Source organism: Salvelinus namaycush, chromosome 8, assembly GCF_016432855.1.
Source record: "Salvelinus namaycush isolate Seneca chromosome 8, SaNama_1.0, whole genome shotgun sequence".
Lineage (NCBI taxonomy): Eukaryota > Metazoa > Chordata > Actinopteri > Salmoniformes > Salmonidae > Salvelinus > Salvelinus namaycush.
In genome coordinates this window covers 61,336,441-61,357,735 of record NC_052314.1, presented here as the reverse complement: position 1 = coordinate 61,357,735, position 21,295 = coordinate 61,336,441, and the positions used below count along the sequence as shown (strand labels likewise).

Genomic DNA, 21,295 nt, shown 5'->3' with positions numbered 1-21,295 from the left:
CTTCCTCAAGGTCGTGTCTTTACTCAGCAGTGAACACAATACAATACTTAGCCCCTGAGTGACTATCATCACTCACTGACTGACTGATAGGGAGCCTGAAGAATGTAAACCAGAGACCAGACACTTCTGGCCCTGAGCTAAGTAATGAACTTTCATCACTCAAAGATTGCATCTGAAATGGCACCCTATTCCCTGTATAGTGCACCACTTTTGACAAGACGGCCCTGGTTCAAAGTAGTGCACTATATAGGGGGCTTGTCTACTTAATATTTTCTATTTTGGGACCAGGCACTTCTGGCCGTCAGCAGAGACACTGTTCTGTCACACTGACTAGCAATTGAATGGAACCCTTAGGCAAAGGTAGAGGCTATTGAGGCCATAGAGACATACTGTACACTATAAAAATGCTTCATTGGCACACAGGGATGTCTGTCTCAGGCCATTCTAAAAGTTTGATGTCTCTGAGTCTTCTTGTCGCTGCTGATGACCTTTGAGGATATTTTTTTTTTGTCTTCTACATTCCTTCACATTTTCTTATTTGTTATGATTGCCAGTTCAGCCTGTTTTTGGTAGGTGACAGCACCTCAGACTAGAGGCAGCACCAACTTCAGCTATGTTCACGATGCTTTCCAGCTGAACAGAGATCTGTGTCCCCGCAAACCTCAATGTAAGTGCCCACACTCCCTCTCCAGTGTATTGAACATGAACACTAGTAAGCACTTTACCAACCCTTTAGTTTTCAAAGTGACCCAACACATAGACAGACACCACGGGGGAGAAAAGCATAGCAGTACTATGCTTGTCCTTAAACCACCCTTTGACATCAAACTCCAGTCATTATGGAGCTCTCTATAATTTCATCACTCTAGTGTGAAACAAGATGGCACACCTGTCAAAACACAACAAACTCAGCACGGTAATGCAGTCAAAAGCCTAACTAGTACATGCTACCAGCCAGCTGTGGAAGCTACTTTACATTCAACAGCAACACAAATGATGACTATGGAAGAACTGAAGATGAAGAAGAAAAGCATCCTATTTTCTACTCTTTTACCTTCCTACCTGCGTTTCTGGGGCTGGTTAGGATTGTTACTGAGGTCAGCGGGGCAGAAGAGTATACATGTTGAGGCCGGGTGCTATTCTTAATCACTCAGGAATGAAGCTGAACTTTTGGGATGTTTGGGTTAACAGTAGCACTGAAGAGTGGCACTGAACACACACACACACACACACACACACACACACACACACACACACACACACACACACACACACACACACACACACACACACACACACACACACACACACACACACACACACACACACACACACACACACACACACACACACACACACACACAAGCTCCTGCTCCAAAACCGGCCAATGAAAGCTCACGCTCATAATTCATGCAATAAAAGGATGGCTTAGTCTTCCATTCATTTCCTGAATAGTTTTGTTAGGTTTCAATGCATCACTGTCAGTAGTGATAGAGTGGGTTTGGAAGCGTGTCTTTTGGTGCTTCGCCAGAGCTGCCCAGATCAATTGTTCATCGACAGTTGAGATGAGCTTTCATTGTTCAGAGAAGTGAAGTCTTACACAGGCTGTCACTGCCACCAACTGGCTAGAACCAGTATTGCACACACTTTCTGTCATCTACAAAACAACCATCAACTAGATGTTGTTATTTTTACTCGCAAACATAAGACAACACTGAAAACCAAGTTTCCAAAGAAGACAACAATAAAAGTTATACATTATAAACTGGGGGAACTAACTTGAGTCTCTGCAGTCTTCAGTCTGTGATCTAGTCCCTTGGTTCCATTTAAATTTAAGTCATTTAGCAGACGCTCTTATCCAGAGCAACTTACAAATTGGAAAGTTCATACATATTCATCCTGGTCCCCCCGTGGGGAATGAACCCACAACCCTGGCGTTGGAAGCGCCATGCTCTACCAACTGAGCCACACGGGACCGAGGTTCCCCAAGGTTCCCCAAGGTATTGTTCAGTAGAGGTATTGTTCATATTAGTTTCCTCACCAGCTAGCTACAGATTGTAACACCAGATAATGTGATTTAACCAATTTTTGGGGTAACCATTATACTGGGAGTAACATGTTTGCCTATACAAGAAGTCAGCAGAGATTTTTCAACTAAGCTGGTATTGGCGATACTATCTTTGTCCTCAATTTGTGGAAACTAGAGTCTCAAAATGTCCGTGTCCAGTTGCAGGGGTCCGTTTGAATTTAGAAAATGCTCCGTTATTAAAATAAAATATAAATTCCCTACATGAAGCAACTCAACAACGTGTATGCCGCCATCTTGTCTTTTTGTAATCTTCTCTAATTGATTGAGACAGGTGGGTCCACCCCAAAGTGCTGCATATCATGATGACACACACCTGTCTCGATCAATGAGAGAAGAGCAGTTGTTGTGGGGGGTTAAGTGCTTTGCTCAAGAGCACAAATGCAGGCATCTAGGATTTGATATCAGTTGCTAGCTCACTTCAGCGAACTGACAGACCCAAGATTCAAACTGGCAACCACACAACGTTGCCCTCAGAACAGCCTCAATTCGTCGGTGCATGGCCTCTACAATGTGTCGAGAGCGTTCCACAGGGATGCTGGCCCATGTTGACTCCAATGCTTCACACAGTTGTGTGAAGTTGGCTGGATGTCCTTTGGGTGGTGGACCATTCTTGATACACACAGGAAACTGCTGAGCGTGAAAAACCCAGCAGCATTGTAGACCTATTAAACACGGATACCTTCACTCCCCTTTAAGACATACAGAACATGATACCTTCACTCCGCTTTAAGACCTACTAAACATGGATACCTTCACTCCGCTTTAAGACCTATTAAACATGGATACCTTCACTCCGCTTTAAGACCTATTAAACATGGATACCTTCACTCCGCTTTAAGACCTATTAAACATGGATACCTTCACTCTGCTTTAAGACCTATTAAACATGGATACCTTCACTCCGCTTTAAGACCTATTAAACATGGATACCTTCACTCCGCTTTAAGACCTATTAAACATGGATACCTTCACTCCCCTTTAAGACCTATTAAACACGGATACCTTCACTCCCCTTTAAGACCTATTAAACACGGATACCTTCACTCCCCTTTAAGACCTATTAAACACGGATACCTTCACTCCCCTTTAAGACCTATTAAACACGGATACCTTCAACCCCACCAATGAGGCAAACTGTTAAATGTGCTGAAGTCATGTGTGCAAATGAGGGGATAAGATACACACATGTACGTTACATGTCACATATGTCTGCCTGATTCAAAGGATGTGATCCTCTAGTATACACTGCAATGATCCCAAAATGGCACCCTATTCCCTAGTGCACTATTTTTGACTAGAGCCCTAGTGAAAAGTACTGCACTGTATAGGGAATAGGGTGCCATTTCAGACGCACCCTCGGTCTAGCCTTTCTGTGATATGGTGAATGTCATCTAAGCTGCTCTAGTCTATATCTGATCGAGGCTTGTTTCTCTTCTCACACTACCTTAGGTCAGACTCTGGCTGTCTTTGATTGGCCCAAGGGCTCCAGTCTATCTGCTAAGGACGAGAAGTTCACCGGGGTTAGTGAGAGTTTGCTGAACACATTTTCATTTGGTACACTGTATCCACAAATGTAATATGCTATTTAAATGCCACGGGTAAAGGTTAGCCAGTATAGAGAGAGCATGCATAATGTTTCCCCAGGCCGGCGAATGTTTGTGATATGATATCATGCACTCTTCTTCAAGCCAAGCTATCTGGTATAGTCGGGGTATAGTAAGGCCATTTTATATGTGTGGATGGATGGAAAATGCCTTATGTGATGTGTGTTTTGGACAGTCTTCAAACACATCTGCATTGCATAAATGGGTTCAGAAAGATCTTTGCAAGAGCTATAACATCATCATCATTATGCAAGGTCCACTTTCTTCTTACGCTAATAATGTAAATCCATTTCCATTCCATGCACAGTACCAGAGGTGTGTATAAGCGGAATCCTTGTTGGCATGTACATTCCCACTGGGCAAGATCTGGTTGAATCAATGTTGTTTCCACGTAATAAAAAAAAGATATGGTATGATGTTGAATCAACGTGGAAAACTGATTGGATTCGCAAAAAGTCATCAACGTAAGGGAATTTACTCTTTTTTCACCCAACTCTAAACCTAAATCCAATGACATGGTAACGTTTTTTGTTGATTTCACATTGAATTCAGGTAAATCAAAACTCGACGTTGAAATGACGTGTGTGCCCAGTGGGTATACAGGTATATACATATACAGCTTTGACATAAATACATAAATAAAGAAATGGACTCGGGGTTTAATTATTAACAAGTACACAAGTGTATTTTATTTAACGCAAGCAAGTTTGTTCCTACAGTTAAAAAAAAGCCACTGTTTAAGCCGTTGGCACATGTATGTACAAAACAGATTATGAAGAATCGTACAGCCTGCTACAAAGCATTCTTAGTGAAAGTACAAAAGACTAATATGGGAGGAGAAAGCGGAAAGCATTGTCAGGTTTATACTGAAGAAGTGAATACGCAACATCATAACAAGTAGTATCTGTTTTATAAGACATGGCTTTCAAAAATGAATATGACAAACTAAAGGAGGAAGGGAAACAAAATCATTCACTACAACCTAATAGGCTATTTGTTTACTTAGCATAATACTGTTAGCGTAGGAACCGCAATACTGCACATATAAGAAATCAGTTGACTCAGACAGTCCAAGGGTAAAAATGAGAAATGAAAATGATAAAGAGAGAGGATTTTTAAAAACATTTGGAATCAGTTAAAAACTATTACCACTGAATGCATAACCATGCCACAAATAACAACTAGATTCACGGTTCTTTTTTAACTAGATAATACAAGTCATTTTTTTCTTGGTTAATAACCAAACGCTGCATGACTACAGTACAGAGATTCAGCTTCAAATCCAAACGCACGTAACACCAAGAAAGAGCTCACGATGGTTGAATAAGTGCACCAAGACATTTTTGTTCTTTTTTGTTAGCAACGGAATGATGAAACGCCGTACTGCAGAACTAGAGTAGTAGAATGAGTTAACACAGAGTTTGGTCCATACTCAAGTAATATAGTTTTAGTTGTTTTATAGACATTTCATGTTTTTTAGTATAGCTTCACAGACAGTCAGGGTTTGGGTCAGTTTTTTTTCAATTCAGTAAATTCTGCAAGAATTTCAGTCAATTTCCTGAATGGACAGGACATAAATGGAATTGAACCCAACCCTGCAGACGGTTAAGTTATCTCTCAATGTGATATTCAACTTTTGTCACTTGTAGCAATACGACCGTTTCAGGCCTAAAGCTTGTTCATCCGCTTGCCGTCTAGATTTTGTTACCATATTTATTTCACTGGTATCTCTGAAATGGACGTTCACAAGAATATCACCAAACTTTGACCAATGAAATGAATGACCTGAAATTGAAGTGTCTCACATATATGTATATATTTATATACTGTAGATATATATACAGAGCAGAATACTGACAAAAAAACATCTCATATTTTTTCTTCTGATAACTTGCATTTAAAAAGTTGAAGATTAAAACATAAAAATAAAACCTGTAAAATGTTATTTGCATGTGAGTTATGGCTTGCGATGGATGAGAAAAGTGGTTTTCTACAGAGTTTCCCCCACGGCAAAATCCTGAAAGGCCATTTTATCAGATGAATTTCTACGTCATGTCATTCCCACAAGCCTCTTCTTCCTCCTTATACTACATATCATCATCATCATCTTCATCCCTCCGCTGACTTGCCACTCAAACAACTGTTTTCTTTTCACAGTTTCAGAACACTATTATTATTGACAGACAATCAGTGTTTTCACTTTGAATGACTAGGCTACTCAACAAAGCTAGCATACATTTCTGACAGGCCAAGCTACAGTTATAGCAATATGTAAAAAGTCACTTTAAGGTACTTTTTGTTTGTTTGAAAATCCCTGGCACTCCCAACCAACAAAGAATTTTCTGAAAAAAGATTCTGTACATAGTTTTTATACCGGTGATGCTTACTGTTTCGGAAGCTTATTTATGCTGTAATTTACCTGTAAATTATACAAGTTCGGTCACATTTTGGTCTTGTTAAGTGGATATGTTGAAATAAAATGGATGTTAAGACCTATGTAGGATTGGAGCTCCGTTGGATGACGAGCGTTTAGGAACGTATAAATATATTACACGGAAATGTGAATTAAAAAGCGATAAAAACTCAACAGCCCCCAGCCCGACCCCTCCTAAAACCAAACATAAATAAATGGAAGTACTCGACGTCGAGATATAGAACAATACGGTAAAAAGCAATGACACATTGTAAAAAGATGTGCTACTACTGATATACAAAATGCAAATGGAAAAAAAAAGAGGGGAAGAGGTAGAAGAGGTGAACGAGGGAAAGGGGTCGGGTATAAGAAGAAGAAAGGGTAGAGGAAAGGGAGGAGTAAGAGGAGGAGAAACAGAAAGGAAATCTCAATACAGGAAAGAAGGGTTCGTCAGAGAAGACACACGATATCCCGCAGGAACGACTTGTCTCATCACGCCCGTACGCTTAGTGAAGTCGAAACCACCCACAACACAACACCACAAACCCCCCTTACACTTGTGCCCCTACGAACATAAACACCAGACATTGAATAGCTCGTGTGGTTGCTGTGTGTGTTCTGCTGCGTGTGTGTCATGGACGTGTGTGTGTGTGTGTGTTGGAGAGGGAGGGAAGGATAGGGGGACGGGACGGACGTGTGCTTTAGGTGTAGGCATTGAGACGCTCTTTAGAGCGAGTGGAGTGGATGTCGTGGAGCTCCTGCTCCTCCTTGGACTTGATGTCCTCGTACTTCTGCATCCGACACGCGTCCTTCACGTAGGCCCAGTTAGCGGACAGTACCATTAGGTAGTGGACCTGTATTAGAGGGACACATGGGTTACAGGGATGTTAGTGGGAGGATTGTTAACCGCTCGACCAAGCCTATACCTCAGGGGAGAGTTTATTGATTAATTAATTAGGCTGAAAGAGAATTAGTTAGATAATTAGACAAAGCTATAACCAAAAACCCAAAGCAGATCTTTTAGTGGCACTGTGCCTTCACTGGTTTAAAACCAAAACCAACCAAAATTTAAGGGATGGATTAGTTGATCAACCTTATTCTTTAGTGAGCTCTGTGTCTGTTACGGCTGTGTCAGCATTTGTGCTAGTCAGGTGAACGGGGCGTGACAGGAGAGCCCGGTTATCAACATACCTATCGATAGCAACCAGAGGGGCTTGGTTATTATAATCAGTGGTGCCAGCAAAGCATATTTTAGTGAATAACAACAGAATCATGTGACGTGACCGATGACAGAGCTGGCGATGCTTTGGGGGCGACCCCTAAGCTCCTAGGTTCAGAGTTCAGTTCGGCCATGTTGATATCGAGGCGGTCGGCTCCTCTCAGCTCCTGACGGCGTACAGTGATGTCACTGAGACCACTGAGGTCAGGGGTAAAGGTGATGGGCCAACCGATAGGCCCCCGTCAGAAGCGGGTGCAGTATTTGCCCAGACTCTGAGACGTCAGGAGGACATTGTTACGGATAAGGACCGTGGCAGCTGACGCCTGTCCGCATCAGACCAGAGAGAAAGAGAAAAGGAGAGAAGCAGTTATTGGACTCTGGGTCGCGTTCATTAGGCACCAAATGGAAGAAGACGGACTGAAACAGATAGCGACTACGTTGAGTGCCCTCCCTAAGGAGCATATCCCTGATGTGTTTCTGCAGTAACTCTTTTCTCCACTGAGAGGCAGCGAGGTGTCAGTGATCAGCTAACCAGAGCATCTGCTGCAGAGGTTCTGAAGAAGTAGTTATGAGGTAATTAAATAAAGAACAACACCTGCACTCCTCTGGTCCAATGTATTGCATTTATCTATTGATGATATTGTGTTGTAATGATGATGTGAAGATGAACATGCCTAACGAATTCCCTAAGCTTGGGATAATGAAGTTATTCTATTCTTTTGTTATATAACGACATGACCCAAACTCCTCATGAATAAACAGATTCACCAAGATAGATCCAAGTTGGAGATACAGACAGTACTTCCTTCATACAATCTCACAGTGATCTAAGATCATTTATCACAGAAAACATTAGACGAGAAGATGGTACATCAATATTGTCTACGCAAATTGATTTCTTACCCATTTTCTAAACCTTAGCTCTCGGTGAGAACTAACACGAACACACTTAGGTGAGTCATCTCATTGTGTATTACCATAGACATCCACTGGGTGGCCAAAGAGCACACAGTTGGGCCACAGATACAGACTCTGTGTTGTGAAGAGCCACTCCCGCCCAAATTGATTACCATTTCATTTTCTCTTGTCTTTTATAGACCTCAGACAACGCAGCAACAATGTCCTATTTTGTAGATTTAAAACATTACATCATGGGTCTAAGGACTGGAAATGTATGACGTTGTTTATGTTTTGTGGTAACAGGAAGCTGTTATGGACATATCTATTTGATGACAACCAAATTATAAGAAACTAGTGTCATGTTTTGACAAAACATTTCTCTGTTATTTTCCCTCATAACATATGTTTTTGTTTAAAAAGGAACTAGATACCGAATAACAGCCTTCATTAAATGTGTATCCTTCCACCCTAGCTACAGACGCAGCAGTCTTCTCCAGTGAAGACGGTTGCTCCAGTCCTCACCATTACTTAGCTGCTCTCAACAAGCTCCTTTCTTCTCCCCCAGTTTCCATGGCAACTGCGCCCTGTGCTTCTCCATCGCTAGGTTAACACCTCCCTCTAATCAACAGCTCTCTCTCTCTCTCTCTCTGTCTCGCCCTCGCGCTTTCTCTCTCTCTCTCTCTCTCTCTCTCTCTCTCTCTCTCTCTCTCTCTCTCTCTCTCTGTCGCTATGTCCTACTCTCTGTGTGTGTCTCTCTCTCTCAGTGTCTCTCTCTCTCTCTCTCTCTCTCTCTCTCTCTCTCTCAATGTCTATCACTCGATCACTCTGTCTCTGTTTTGCACTTTCTCGATCTACCTCACTCTTAACACTGGGAGGACCTCTTTCAAAGTCAGCAGCATAAAAAACAGTCAGTTTTTCCTCCCGATTACCAATCTCTTGAATCACTAGTAGTATAACCTTTGGTATGTCCCCACACAACAAGACAATCCTCTCCCACTAAGGTTACCCTGCCTGCCTAGCTTTATGTGTTCAGACAGAGGGGAGGGAACAGAGTGGCGATGCTATCAACAGACATTTAAGGACCAATAGGCAGGTCACACAACCCTCAGACATAAAGTAGAGCTGTCATTGTCTCACCATGGCGATAACTGCAGCCCCAGCCCCGGCCAGGGCACAGACGAACAAGTGGAACGTCATGTCCAGCTGAAAGACAATCAAACACAACACAGCTTTATTAGTCACCAGGAAATGAAGACAACTAACAACATCGGTGCTTGCTTTGTTGGTATTCAAAATGGGACTCAAAGCATCGTTCCAACTTGTAATGTCTGTGTTTACAATATTGCCAGGTCATGTTGAGATTAAAAAACTAAATCACAAAGTGGTTGCTTTGAGAGTGAGATAGGGCAAGATGTATTAAGATTTGTCCCAGTCCAATATTAGCTCACTTTTTCAAAGGGATTTAAACGAAGGATTAAGGAGGAAAAAGGTTAAACAAAAAGACAGACTAATCTTTATTAAGCTATGTTTTCTGTTCCCTTTCCACAAGAGGTTAAAGTTCAAACCCCTAGAAACCTGGTAGCACCACTACACTCAACACACTCACACAAATCACCATTTAAAATGACAGAGGAACCCTACAGCAGTGTTCCCAATCCTAGTCCCGGGGTCCCAAAGGGGTGCACATCTTGTGTTTTTTCCCTAACACTGACACACCGAATTCAAATCAAAGGCTTGACGATGAGTTGATTGGTTGAATCAAGTGTGTGAGTGTTAGGGCAAAAACCAAAAAGTGCACCAATTTTGGTCCCCAGAGCCAGGATCGGGAAACATTGCCCAACAGCATTTATGATTTTAGAAACATATTCCACCTCTATGGACAGACAGCCTTCAATGTGAGAGAGGAGCCTAACCCCTGAGATGCGGCGATCACTAAAGGTCACAGCCAACAGAATCTCGCCTCCCCCCTTCATCGCTCCCCAGCCACACACACACACACACACACACACACACACACACACACACACACACACACACACACACACACACACACACACACACACACACACACACACACACACACACACACACACACACACTTACCTCGTTAGACTCACACATCTTAAAGAACTTCTCGGAGCCCGTGCACACCTTCCTCTCCTCCCCGATAGTTACCATGCCTGCGAAAAAACAACAATCCATTTCACATTTACATTTCAAGTGATCCACAGAGACCGAACAACAGCTACCGCAGCGAGTTACAACAAACACTCATGTTAAAGGGCTGTAAAATAGATCTCCTTCAGGAGCATTAAATAACTGCAATGAAATGTAAAGAATATTGATTGAATTGTGTGTCCGCGAAGTGAGAAGACTAAACGACACACTATTCAGTACAGTATGCTCCATAGGTCATTGTCTTGTCAGACATCTTATCCACATTCATGATAGAACACAAACAAACAAACAACTGGAAATAAACCACCAAAGCCCTGGTTAACAACTGCCAGTGTCAGTGACTGTGTACGTATTCGGTAAATGGCAACAGTGGTGTGAATGGATGGCGGCGCCACCCGGGCCCGCCCTTACCAAACTGGCGCAGATCCAGGCAGAGGTTGGCGCCCTCCACCACAGTGGTGTTCTGACAGAGGGTCCAGATGTTGAAGTACATGAAGACAGGCAGCGAGGTGAAGGCTGTCACACCCAACCAGGCCAGGAAGAAGATATAGGTCAACATAATGAACTGCAGGAAGAAACAGAGGACACAAGATAGAATGGTTTATTAGAGACAGAGGGAAAGTGAGAGTGTTAGAGAAGAGCACAGAAGGAAATGAGGGAGGGGAATAAAGAGAGGGAAGAGAGGGAGGAAGGAGGAGAAGGAAGAGAAGGACAGTCCATTAGAAAGAGAGAGGGAGGGAAAGAGAGGGAGGAAGGAGGAGAAGGAAGAGAAGGACAGTCCATTAGAAAGAGAGAGGGAGGGAAAGAGAGGGAGGAAGGAGAAGAAGGAAGAGAAGGAAGAGAAGGACAGTCCATTAGAAAGAGAGAGGGAGGAAGGAGAAGAAGGAAGAGACGGAAGAGAAGGACAGTCCATTAGAAAGAGAGAGGGAGGGAAAGAGAGGGAGGAAGGAGGAGAAGGAAGAGAAGGACGGTCCATTAGAAAGAGAGAGGGAGGGAAAGAGAGGGAGGAAGGAGAAGCAGGAAGAGAAGGAAGAGAAGGACAGTCCATTAGAAAGAGAGAGGGAGGAAGGAGAAGAAGGAAGAGAAGGAAGAGAAGGACAGTCCATTAGAAAGAGAGAGGGAGGGAAAGAGAGGGAGGAAGGAGGAGAAGGAAGAGAAGGACGGTCCATTAGAAAGAGAGAGGGAGGGAAGAGAGGGAGGAAGGAGAAGAAGGAAGAGAAGGAAGAGAAGGACAGTCCATTAGAAAGAGAGAGGGAGGAAGGAGAAGAAGGAAGAGAAGGAAGAGAAGGACAGTCCATTAGAAAGAGAGAGGGAGGGAAAGAGAGGGAGGAAGGAGGAGAAGGAAGAGAAGGACGGTCCATTAGAAAGAGAGAGGGAGGGAAAGAGAGGGAGGAAGGAGGAGAAGGAAGAGAAGGACAGTCCATTAGAAAGAGAGAGGGAGGGGAAGAAAGAGAGGGAAGAGAAGAAGGAAGAGAAGGACGGTCCATTAGAAAGAGAGAGGGGGTGGAAGAGAGGGAGGAAGGAGGAGAAGGAAGTGAGGGATGGGCCCATTAGAGAGAGAGAGAGAGAAGATGACAGTTATAAGTCGGTAGAAGGCTGACTGACTCATCAGCTGTCATTAGCATTGGGCCATAATTCAAAGAAGAGACATCTTAAACTGTAAATTCTCCATCTCCAGATCTCTAATCCCGTCTCTCGGATTCTTCCTCCAGAAAGATGTGTACTAATTGTCTACCCTAATACTTATACCTATCCAACGCCTTCAGAAATAAAGGGAGCGGATAGGGCGCAGAGGATAGGGGTTGATTTAAGTGTGTTTCTTACCCAGGCGGAGACGCACCGTCCGCAGGCGGTGATCTTGAAGTCTCCGTACAGGTCCCTGATGGCGCCGGTGGTGAAGAAGCCCTCCACCATCAGCAGGATGCCGTAGACGAAGAACGCCGCCGCCACGCCGTAGATGACATACTTCAAGATGTCAATCCTGCGGAGGAAGACAGAGAGACAGGAGCAGAGCGATGGGATCACTCAGTTGGTGTGGCTAGCACACCAAGACGAGCGATTTCATTCCCAGGAACCATAGAATTGGGAATTACAATACTAATGAAATATTAGTTTAATAGGATCTCTATGTACATTGAGTGTGCGGGCCATTTAGTACAGTACTTCACTATTACATGTTTCTTTAGGCCCAGCAGCCCCATTTGTAGTCCAAGTGCATTGGACTACACATGATATTACTTCCAGCAGTGACAGACAGTATTCTGACTGTATACTGCAGTCAGTTTGCTTCCACAGTCATTCTGCATTTTTTTCCTTGCTTGGACTAGTGGATTAGCTCTCATTTAGCTAATGAGTGTGTGTTTAATTCTGTAGGGTTATGTAAAAAGCTCTAATGTCCCAGAAAAAACCTGGGTAGGATAGTTAGGGTTAGCTCCATCCCTGCAGGTTAGGAAGCGATTTCGGAGACAGTGTTAGACAAACACAGTGGGTAGATTTCACACGCTTTCCTCTGATAAAGATGATTTAATAGAGGTGTAAAACTTGTTTTTTTAGTACCCTCAATCTGAAGTGAACTTCACACCTAGTACAGTAACATAGTGGCCTAGAAAGTGTATAGAAATCCCAGTTACATCAGTATAGAAAGCCCAGTTACATCAGTATAACAGGCCCAGTATAAAATGCCCAGTTACATAAGTATAACAAGCCCAGTTACATCAGTATAACAAGCCCAGTTACATCAGTATAACAAGCCCAGTTACATCAGTATAACAAGCCCAGTTACATCAGTATAACAAGCCCAGTTACATCAGTATAACAAGCCCAGTTACATCAGTATAACAAGCCCAGTTACATCAGTATAACAAGCCCAGTTACATCAGTATAACAAGCCCAGTTACATCAGTATAACAAGCCCAGTTACATCAGTATAACAAGCCCAGTTACATCAGTATAACAAACCCAGTTACATCAGTATAAAAATCCCAGTTACATCAGTATAGAAAGCCCAGTTACATCAGTTAGGCCAGGTCTACTGCTCATGTCACAATCTCCCGCCATTTCCAACATCTAGTAGAAGCACACACACACTTGCAGTCACTAGCACACACCACTCCCTCTCGGCAGGCAGAGTTCCGGTGAGCAGGTGCGCCCGGGACAACCCAGAGTGATTTCAGAGGGCTTAAATCCCCCAACGGCCCCGTGCCAAGACATCACGCAGACGTACAAACACATGCACACACACACACACACAGACACAGACACAGACACAGACACAGACACACACACACACACACACACACACACACACACACACACACACACACACACACACACACACACACACACACACACACACACACACACACAGGATATTGGAATCCACACAGGAGTGGAAGAATCTATCTCCGTCAGTGTGCTGCGTCAGGGAAAAATCTCCCTCCCTCCCACTCAGACACATATTCATGATCAAACACCTGATGAATACACCTGCCACGGCAGCAGCTACTCTTCCTGGGGTCCAGCAAAATGAAAGCAGTTTATACAATTTTAAAAACATTACAACACGTTCACAGATTTTACAACACACTGTGTGCCCTCAGGCCCCTACTTCACCACTACCACATATCTACAGTACAAAATCCATGTGCACGTGTGTGTATAGTGTGTATGCTATCGTGTGTCCCCGCTGTTCCATAAGGTGTTTTTTATCTGTTTTTTAAATCTAATTGTACTCCTTGCATCAGTTACTTGATGTGGAATAGAAATCCATGTAGTCATGGCTCTATGTATTACTGTGCGCATCCCATAGTCTGTTCTGGACTTGGGAACTGTGAAGAGACCTCTGGTGGCATGTCTTGTGGGTTATGCATGGGTGTCCGAGCTGTGTGACAGACCTCGGTGCATTCAACATGTCAATACCTCTTATAAATACAAGTAGTGATGAAGTCCATCTCTCTTCCACTTTGAGCCAGGAGAGATTGACATGCATATTATTAATATTAGCTCTCTGTGTACAGCCAAGGGCCAGCCGTGCTGCCCTGTTCTGAGCCAATTGCAATTTTCCTAAGTCCCTTTTTGTGGCACCTGACCACACGACTGAACAGCAGTCCAGGTGCGACAAAACCAGGGCCTGTAGGACCTGCCTTGTTGATAGTGTTGTTATTAAGAAGGCAGAGTAGAGCTTTATTATGGACAGACTTCTCCCCAGCTTAGCTAATGTTGTATCAATATGTTTTGACCATGACAGTTTACAATCCAGGGTTACTCCAAGCAGTTTAGTCATCTCAACTTGCTCAATTTCCACATGATCTATTACAATATTTAGTTGAAGTTTAGGGTTTAGTGAATGATTTGTCCCAAATACAATGCTTGAAGTTTTTGAAATATTTAGAACTAACTTATTCCTTGCCACCCACTCTGAAACTAACACTTAACAAAGAGTTGCAGTCATTTCAGTCACTGTATATTGAGACTCACCATCGCTTCAACAGTTCAGTACTGTACTGTTGTGTATTGAGATAAGGGAGGGGAGAGTAAGGATAGTTTTACCTAATCACATTTTAAATACTAATCTTGTTGGGTATATGTATAGATAGTGAGTAATAATGTAGATGTAAGGGAGATTTGCTGACCTCAATCTACACTTACAAGACAGCTGTGCACCGCTAATGGTTAATCACTTCAGAAGAAAGAAAGAGAAGAAAATGTTCCGTTAAGTAACTGTGACTTACTTCCAGTAGCAATCACCAGGGACTACTTGGGGGACATGTACATTTTACTATCTCGGGCGACCGAGGATATGGCGTCTCGATAAGGTGTTAACAAGATGTACCAGTCATAGCACAGGTGAGATTGGAACCATTCCCTTTACAGGTACTGAAGCTTTCAAAATAGGACACTTTTTTTTGTGAGGACACACAGACTGCTGTTTTAACCACACTAATGAGGCTAGTTTCTCCAGGGGTCGAAGCAGACAAGGAGTAGGAGGAAGTGAAAATTCCAAGGCAACTTCTCCTCCTTGAGTTTCAACACATCTCCAGGCTGCATGTAGGTGTTTTGACGAACCAGACGGTGAGTCATTTTGAAAAGGGCGAAAAAAAACACTGTGACACCCCTCCCACGCAAACACACCCAGACTCACATGGTTAAGACGTCCAGGGTTTCCACGGGAGCTCGGACCACCTCGAAGTAGTTCTGCAGGATGGTGACGGTGCCAGAGAGGGCCTCGTGCCCGCAGCCACAGAACAGCGCCACCCCGGCGTACAGAAGGATGGTCGCGAAGAGAGAGGCATACGGGAGGACGCCCAGGCATTTGACGCAGCACTCAAAGCATCCTGGACAGAGAGAAGAGGAGAACGTTTAGACTAGAGCACCTGTGAATATCTAAGATATTCTACCACCGTCTTTAGTCATGAAACACTGTACATGTCACACTCTATTCACGGCTTGACAGGAATTGAAATACGTTTGACACCAGAACCAAAGGAAATAAATAAAAGCACAGAGAGGGAATCGTTGATTCAGAATCAGAAGATCATTAAATCAGCGTTTTTCCTTCAACCTTTTATTTTATTACATCTATTTTACTACACCAAATCCCACCTCATCTCATTTAAAACGCACAGGGATCAAATTATATCCCATCTATCATCCGATAACAACAAACCACATTTCTCCAGTTGACCCAGAGCCAATAAATCACCTGTTGCCATCTCGGGAAGGAAGTTTAATGACACTCCAGCCAATCATAATCGCTCCTCGGATAGATTTATGGGTTTAATATAAAGAGCGCAAACAGTATTGATCTGTGGATTGCGGATTGCGGCCCTGCAAATGGAATCCCTCCCTTCACCCAGGCTAGAGCAGCTGCTGGATTTATGACTAGTCGTAAACACGGTGAGTGAGAGAGTGAGTGAGAGTGAGAGCTACAAAACAGAACACTGATAGCTAGAAGGAGAGGACACAGTGAGAGAGGGATAGAAGGAGAGATGCAGTGTAATACTGTGTCTGTGAGGGGGGGTATGTTTTATTATCTCAGACTACAGGAAGTGTCTATCTGACCGTCTCCGATGAAGAAAAAGCGTGTTTGTGATACTTGAGTGTAACGCTCCCATCTATCTTCAACTGGACTGGATAGGCGAGGTTCAGATATCGCTTATCAAATGAAACGACAAACGTCCAATTGTAATATTGAACTCCTATTTTCCATAGCCTGGTCCCAGATCCATTCGTGCTCTTGCCAATGTCAACAACATTGCTGTTTGGCATGACAGGGAATGAAAAGGAGTTGGCATGATAGCTCAAACAGACTGGCACTCAGGCTAGGTTTTCCTTGTTGTATTACTACTGTGCAGTTGGTGACTACAGCACAAATCCCAGTTCTGTTCTGCCTCTGTTGTACATTAGTGCCTCTGGACTTGCTTTAGTTAGAATACTTGGAAGGCATTTAAACTGCAGGGTCCCAGTTGTGTTGTGAATGAATAACCCTCACACCTACGCTACACCTTGACATCACCTGAAAGCACTCCTGTCTATTTCTGTTATACCCCTCTCTGCATACACAGGATGCTCTGGTAGACCATCACTGCTGCAGCCTGGAGAATGTGTGTAACCGTGTGTGTGTGTGTGTGTGTGTGTGTGTGTGTGTGTGTGTGTGTGTGTGTGTGTGTGTGTGTGTGTGTGTGTGTGTGTGTGTGTGTGTGTGTGTGTGTGTGTGTGTGTGTGTGTGTGTTAGTCAGTTGATGTCAGGTGGTATTGAGTCTTCCGTGAGCACAGGACCAGACTTCAGCCAATAGGAAATCAGACTTAGTTCAGAATCCTCTGCACGTCTCTTTCACTGTCAATCATGCTTATTATCCCCTTAAGGCACAGAGGAGTGTGTGTGTGTGCGCGTGCGCATGTGTGTGTGTATGTGTCTGTGCAGTCAGGCGAGAGACAGGAAAGACCCGTCAACTCACTCCCTATGTCTTCAGAGTGCCAAGACTGACACAGGGAGAGGAGAAACTGACAAAATAATCTGAATCTATACTGTTTCATATCATCATCATCCCCATCAGGCCATGTGGTATACTGATTTTAATGTATATTCTTGATAAATAAATATTGGTGAATAAATTACAGTGATAATAGTAAGCAAAGGATATGTGATCATTTTACAGTACCCTCCTCTTTGTGCATTGAGGGAAGATTACTGTATCATGCAGGGGTATTCAGCAAGATAAAACCAATCTCTGTGTCAAAAAAGTACAGGGTCACCTGTTTCTAATTGCCCCAATCCTAGTCATATTAGTAACATTGGTTCCTTGGTGTTGGACTGAATGGGCATGCCTATATACGGTCGCTAGTGAATGTCTACACACCCCTTGCACAGGCTTCAACATTTTCTTGTGTGTGTGTGTGTGTGTGTGTGTGTGTGTGTGTGTGTGTGTGCGTGTGTGTGTGAGAGAGAGCGAGAGAGAGGGAGTGTGTGTGTGTGTGGCAGACTAGACACAGTGGGGTATTGATTTCTGAGCCCAGTCCACAGGGATCAAAGCACAATATGGGCAGTGGGCACCTTCATTAATCTACAAACACACCTGATAAATCGGCCAAACGATGGAGTCATAAGTATCTGTATGATGGCAGCTGATCAATTATTTACAAAGCTGATACGTCATGTGGGTGAGGACTTGGGGAATGATTCAAGCAAGCTGTATAACTTGGATTAACAGACCAAGGTATTTTCCCATTCCAAGTGATAATGGGTTGATCACGTTTCTTGAAAAATCGTACTGCATTTACTAGAGTCAGTTGTAAATACTATAGCTATAACTTCACTATTTCATCTTATTCATTCTATAACTGGTGCAATGAATTGCAAAGATGACATGATTGCACCTCCACTGCTTTCACCGAAGTACGCCTTTCCGTCTTGCCCCAATGCCCAGCTCAGAATACTAACACAAACTGTGCTCTCTCAGTTGAGAAACATTCGAAAGAGTCCATGGATATTCATTGGATACGGTCGGCCGGATGCCCCCAGGACTGAATCTGGGAAAGCCATTGTCAGCACAAAGTGGGAACGAGCAGCTCAGTTCACTATCTTTCCCAGGAAAAAAATCCTTCATTCTACGAATCTATTAGCTGATGTGAGTGGGGGGTGTGTGTGTGTGTGTGTGTGTGTGTACGTGTGTGCACGTATGTGTTCGCAGTACGCCCGAACACAGCGAAGGCCTGCAAATGGAATAAGACAATGTTCGTTTTCCATTACCCTCAGCCCAGCAGAGACATGACTAAATAGGGTGGTGGCAGGTTGTAATTAAATTGCCCTCCTCTATACAATATGTCAGGCTAGACGCTGTGAGGAGGATGTGTCCGTAGCCACGCCATCCTCTTCTTCTGCCATGCTGTTACCCACTGTGGGGGAGTGTAGTAGTTGTCTGTAGGGCAACATGCCTATGGGGGATACGGCAGGTAGTCTAGTGGTTAGAGCGTTGGGCCAGTAACCGAGCGTTAGGCCAGTAACCGGAAGGTACAAATCTGTTGTTCTGCCCCTGAGAAAGGCAGTTAACCCACTGTTCCCCGGGCGCTGACGACGTGGATGTTAATTAAGGCAGCCCCCAGCACCTCTCTGATTCAGAGGGGTCGGGTTAAATGCGGAAGACACATTTCAATTGAATACATTCAGTTGGACAACTGACTAGGTATCCCTCTTTCCCTTTCCCTGCATATATGCACAATCACATGTACACGGACACAGGCCGGCAGATAGGCATGGACACCCAGAGCCAGAGCCAGCCAGTGGTGGAAAAAGTACCCAATTGTCATACATGAGTAAAAGTAAAGATACCTTAATAGAAAATTGTAAAAGTGAAAGTCACCCAGTAAAATACTACTTGAGTAAAAGTCTAAAACTATTTGGTTTAAACATACTTAACTATCAAAAGTAAATATAATTGCTCAACTATACTTAAGTGTCGAAAGCAAAAGTAAAAGTATACATTATTTCAAATTCCTTATATTAAGCAAATCAGACGGAACCATTTTCTTGTTTTTTTTAATTTACGGATAGCCAGGGGCACACTCCAATACTCAGACATAATTTACAAATTAAGCATTTGTGTTTATTGAGTCTGCCAAATCAGAGGCAGTAGGGATGACCAGGGATGTTCTCTTGATAAGTGCGTGAATTGGACCATTTTCCTGTCCTGCTAAGCGTTCAAAATGTAACGAGTACTTTTTTATTTTACTAGGCAAGTCAGTTAAGAACAAATTCTTATTTTCAATGATGGCCTAGGAATAGTGGGTTAACTGCCTTGTTCTGGGGCAGAACAATAGATTTTTACCATGTCAGCTCGCTGATTCGATCTTGCAACCTTTCGGTTACTATGTAACGTTCGTCGTCGGAATGAGAAGGATCGGACCAAAGCGCAGCGTGGTAAGTGTTCATGATTATTTATTTAAACTGAACACTGAAACAAAATAACAGAATGGAACAACACGAAACAGTTCTGTCTGGTGCAGACACAAAACAACTACCCACAAAACACAGGTGGGAAAAAGCTGCCTAAGTATGATTCTCGATCAGAGACAACGATAGACAGCTGCCTCTGATTGAGAACCACACCCAGCCAAACACAAAGAAATACAAAACATAGAAAATGAACATAGAATGCCCACCCAAATCACACCATAACCAAACCAAAATAGAGACATAAAAAGCTCTCTACGGTCAGGGCGTGACATACTAGTCCAACAATCTAACCACTAGGCGACCTGCCGCCACATCACCATTTCCCTGGGTGTCAGGGAAAATGTATGGAGTAAAAAGTACATTATTTTCTTTAGGAATATAGTGAAGTAAAAGTTGTCCAAAATATAAATGGTAAAGTACAGAAAGCCCCCAAAAACGACTTAAGTAGTACTTTAAAGTATTTTTACTTAAGTACTTTACACCACTGGCACCAGCCCTAACCCACCCAACCCTCCCTCACTCCCTCCCTCCACACACGCCCAATAGGATGTCATCCTACTGACTGCCTGGTTCAGACCCCTCTGTTCAAATACACGTCTAACAATGTCCAGCACTCAACACAGTTGCCTGGTGAACAGCCAGCAGGGGGGGGGGGGGCTATGTTGGATCATCATTCTTAGCGATACGTCATAGACGCCACAGGCATGTTAGGAAAAAGATGATTTCGCCAACAGAGAGAACTTATGGCGGTGTGTGCATGTTTGAGATCTGGGAAGGAACATATTGTCTAATTGATCTAGTATATTCATGATTGGGATAAATCCATGTATTCATCTAGTCTAATCTATGCTAGGATACAGAATTGATAGATAGCTGACATTTTATTGATAACTAATCAATATTTACTTTCCAAGTGGATAACACACCACACATCATCTCTACAACTAATGTCACCTGATATGGGATCCATCTGATCGATGACAGTCCTCTAAGGACTCAAATAATAACACAGATCCATGATCTATCTCTCTATGTCCACCCTATGAACATGAATAGTGCTACATAGATGATTAATAACTCTATGTAAGGCCCAGTAAACGAACAGACACAGAGTAGTTACAGCCCTCCCAGTGGGCAAAAATTGGTTGAATCAATGTTGTTTCCACGTCATTTCAACAAAGAAATTCAATGTGATGACATTGAATCAAAGTGGAAAACTCTTTGAATTGTCTTTGTTTTCACCTAAATCCAGTGATATGGTTTGTAGATTTCACTTTCAGTTCATGTTAGTCGAAAACTCAACCAAATATTAAATCCAAATTATAAATGACGTCTGTGCCCAGTGGGATGTCCTGTTGATCGATGAGGTAACAGTAGACGAATGGCCTCTTGAAGGTATCTTAAAGGGGATGAGAGTCTCTTAAGGGGGAGGCTAGGGGAA

The 21,295-nt window shown here is 43.2% G+C and overlaps 1 protein-coding gene and 1 non-coding gene across 2 annotated transcripts in view; both read right to left on the bottom strand.

Moving 5' to 3' along the window:
* Nucleotides 1-1,900: 1,900 nt before the first annotated feature.
* On the bottom strand, nt 1,901-1,977 carry trnag-ucc. Its single transcript has one exon. It is a non-coding gene; the product is annotated as a tRNA-Gly (tRNA).
* Nucleotides 1,978-6,714: 4,737 nt separating this feature from the next.
* The window catches only part of LOC120052232 (neuronal membrane glycoprotein M6-a-like), an 83,610-nt gene continuing 69,029 nt past the window's right edge, over nt 6,715-21,295 (bottom strand). The window contains exons 3-8 of the mRNA XM_038999054.1: nt 15,544-15,736; nt 12,228-12,384; nt 10,815-10,968; nt 10,329-10,405; nt 9,363-9,428; nt 6,715-6,960 (exon numbers count right to left, since the gene is read on the bottom strand). Coding sequence (XP_038854982.1) covers nt 6,808-6,960; nt 9,363-9,428; nt 10,329-10,405; nt 10,815-10,968; nt 12,228-12,384; nt 15,544-15,736 — 800 coding nt within the window. The 3' untranslated portion in view covers nt 6,715-6,807. The remainder of the gene's footprint in view (nt 6,961-9,362; nt 9,429-10,328; nt 10,406-10,814; nt 10,969-12,227; nt 12,385-15,543; nt 15,737-21,295) is intronic.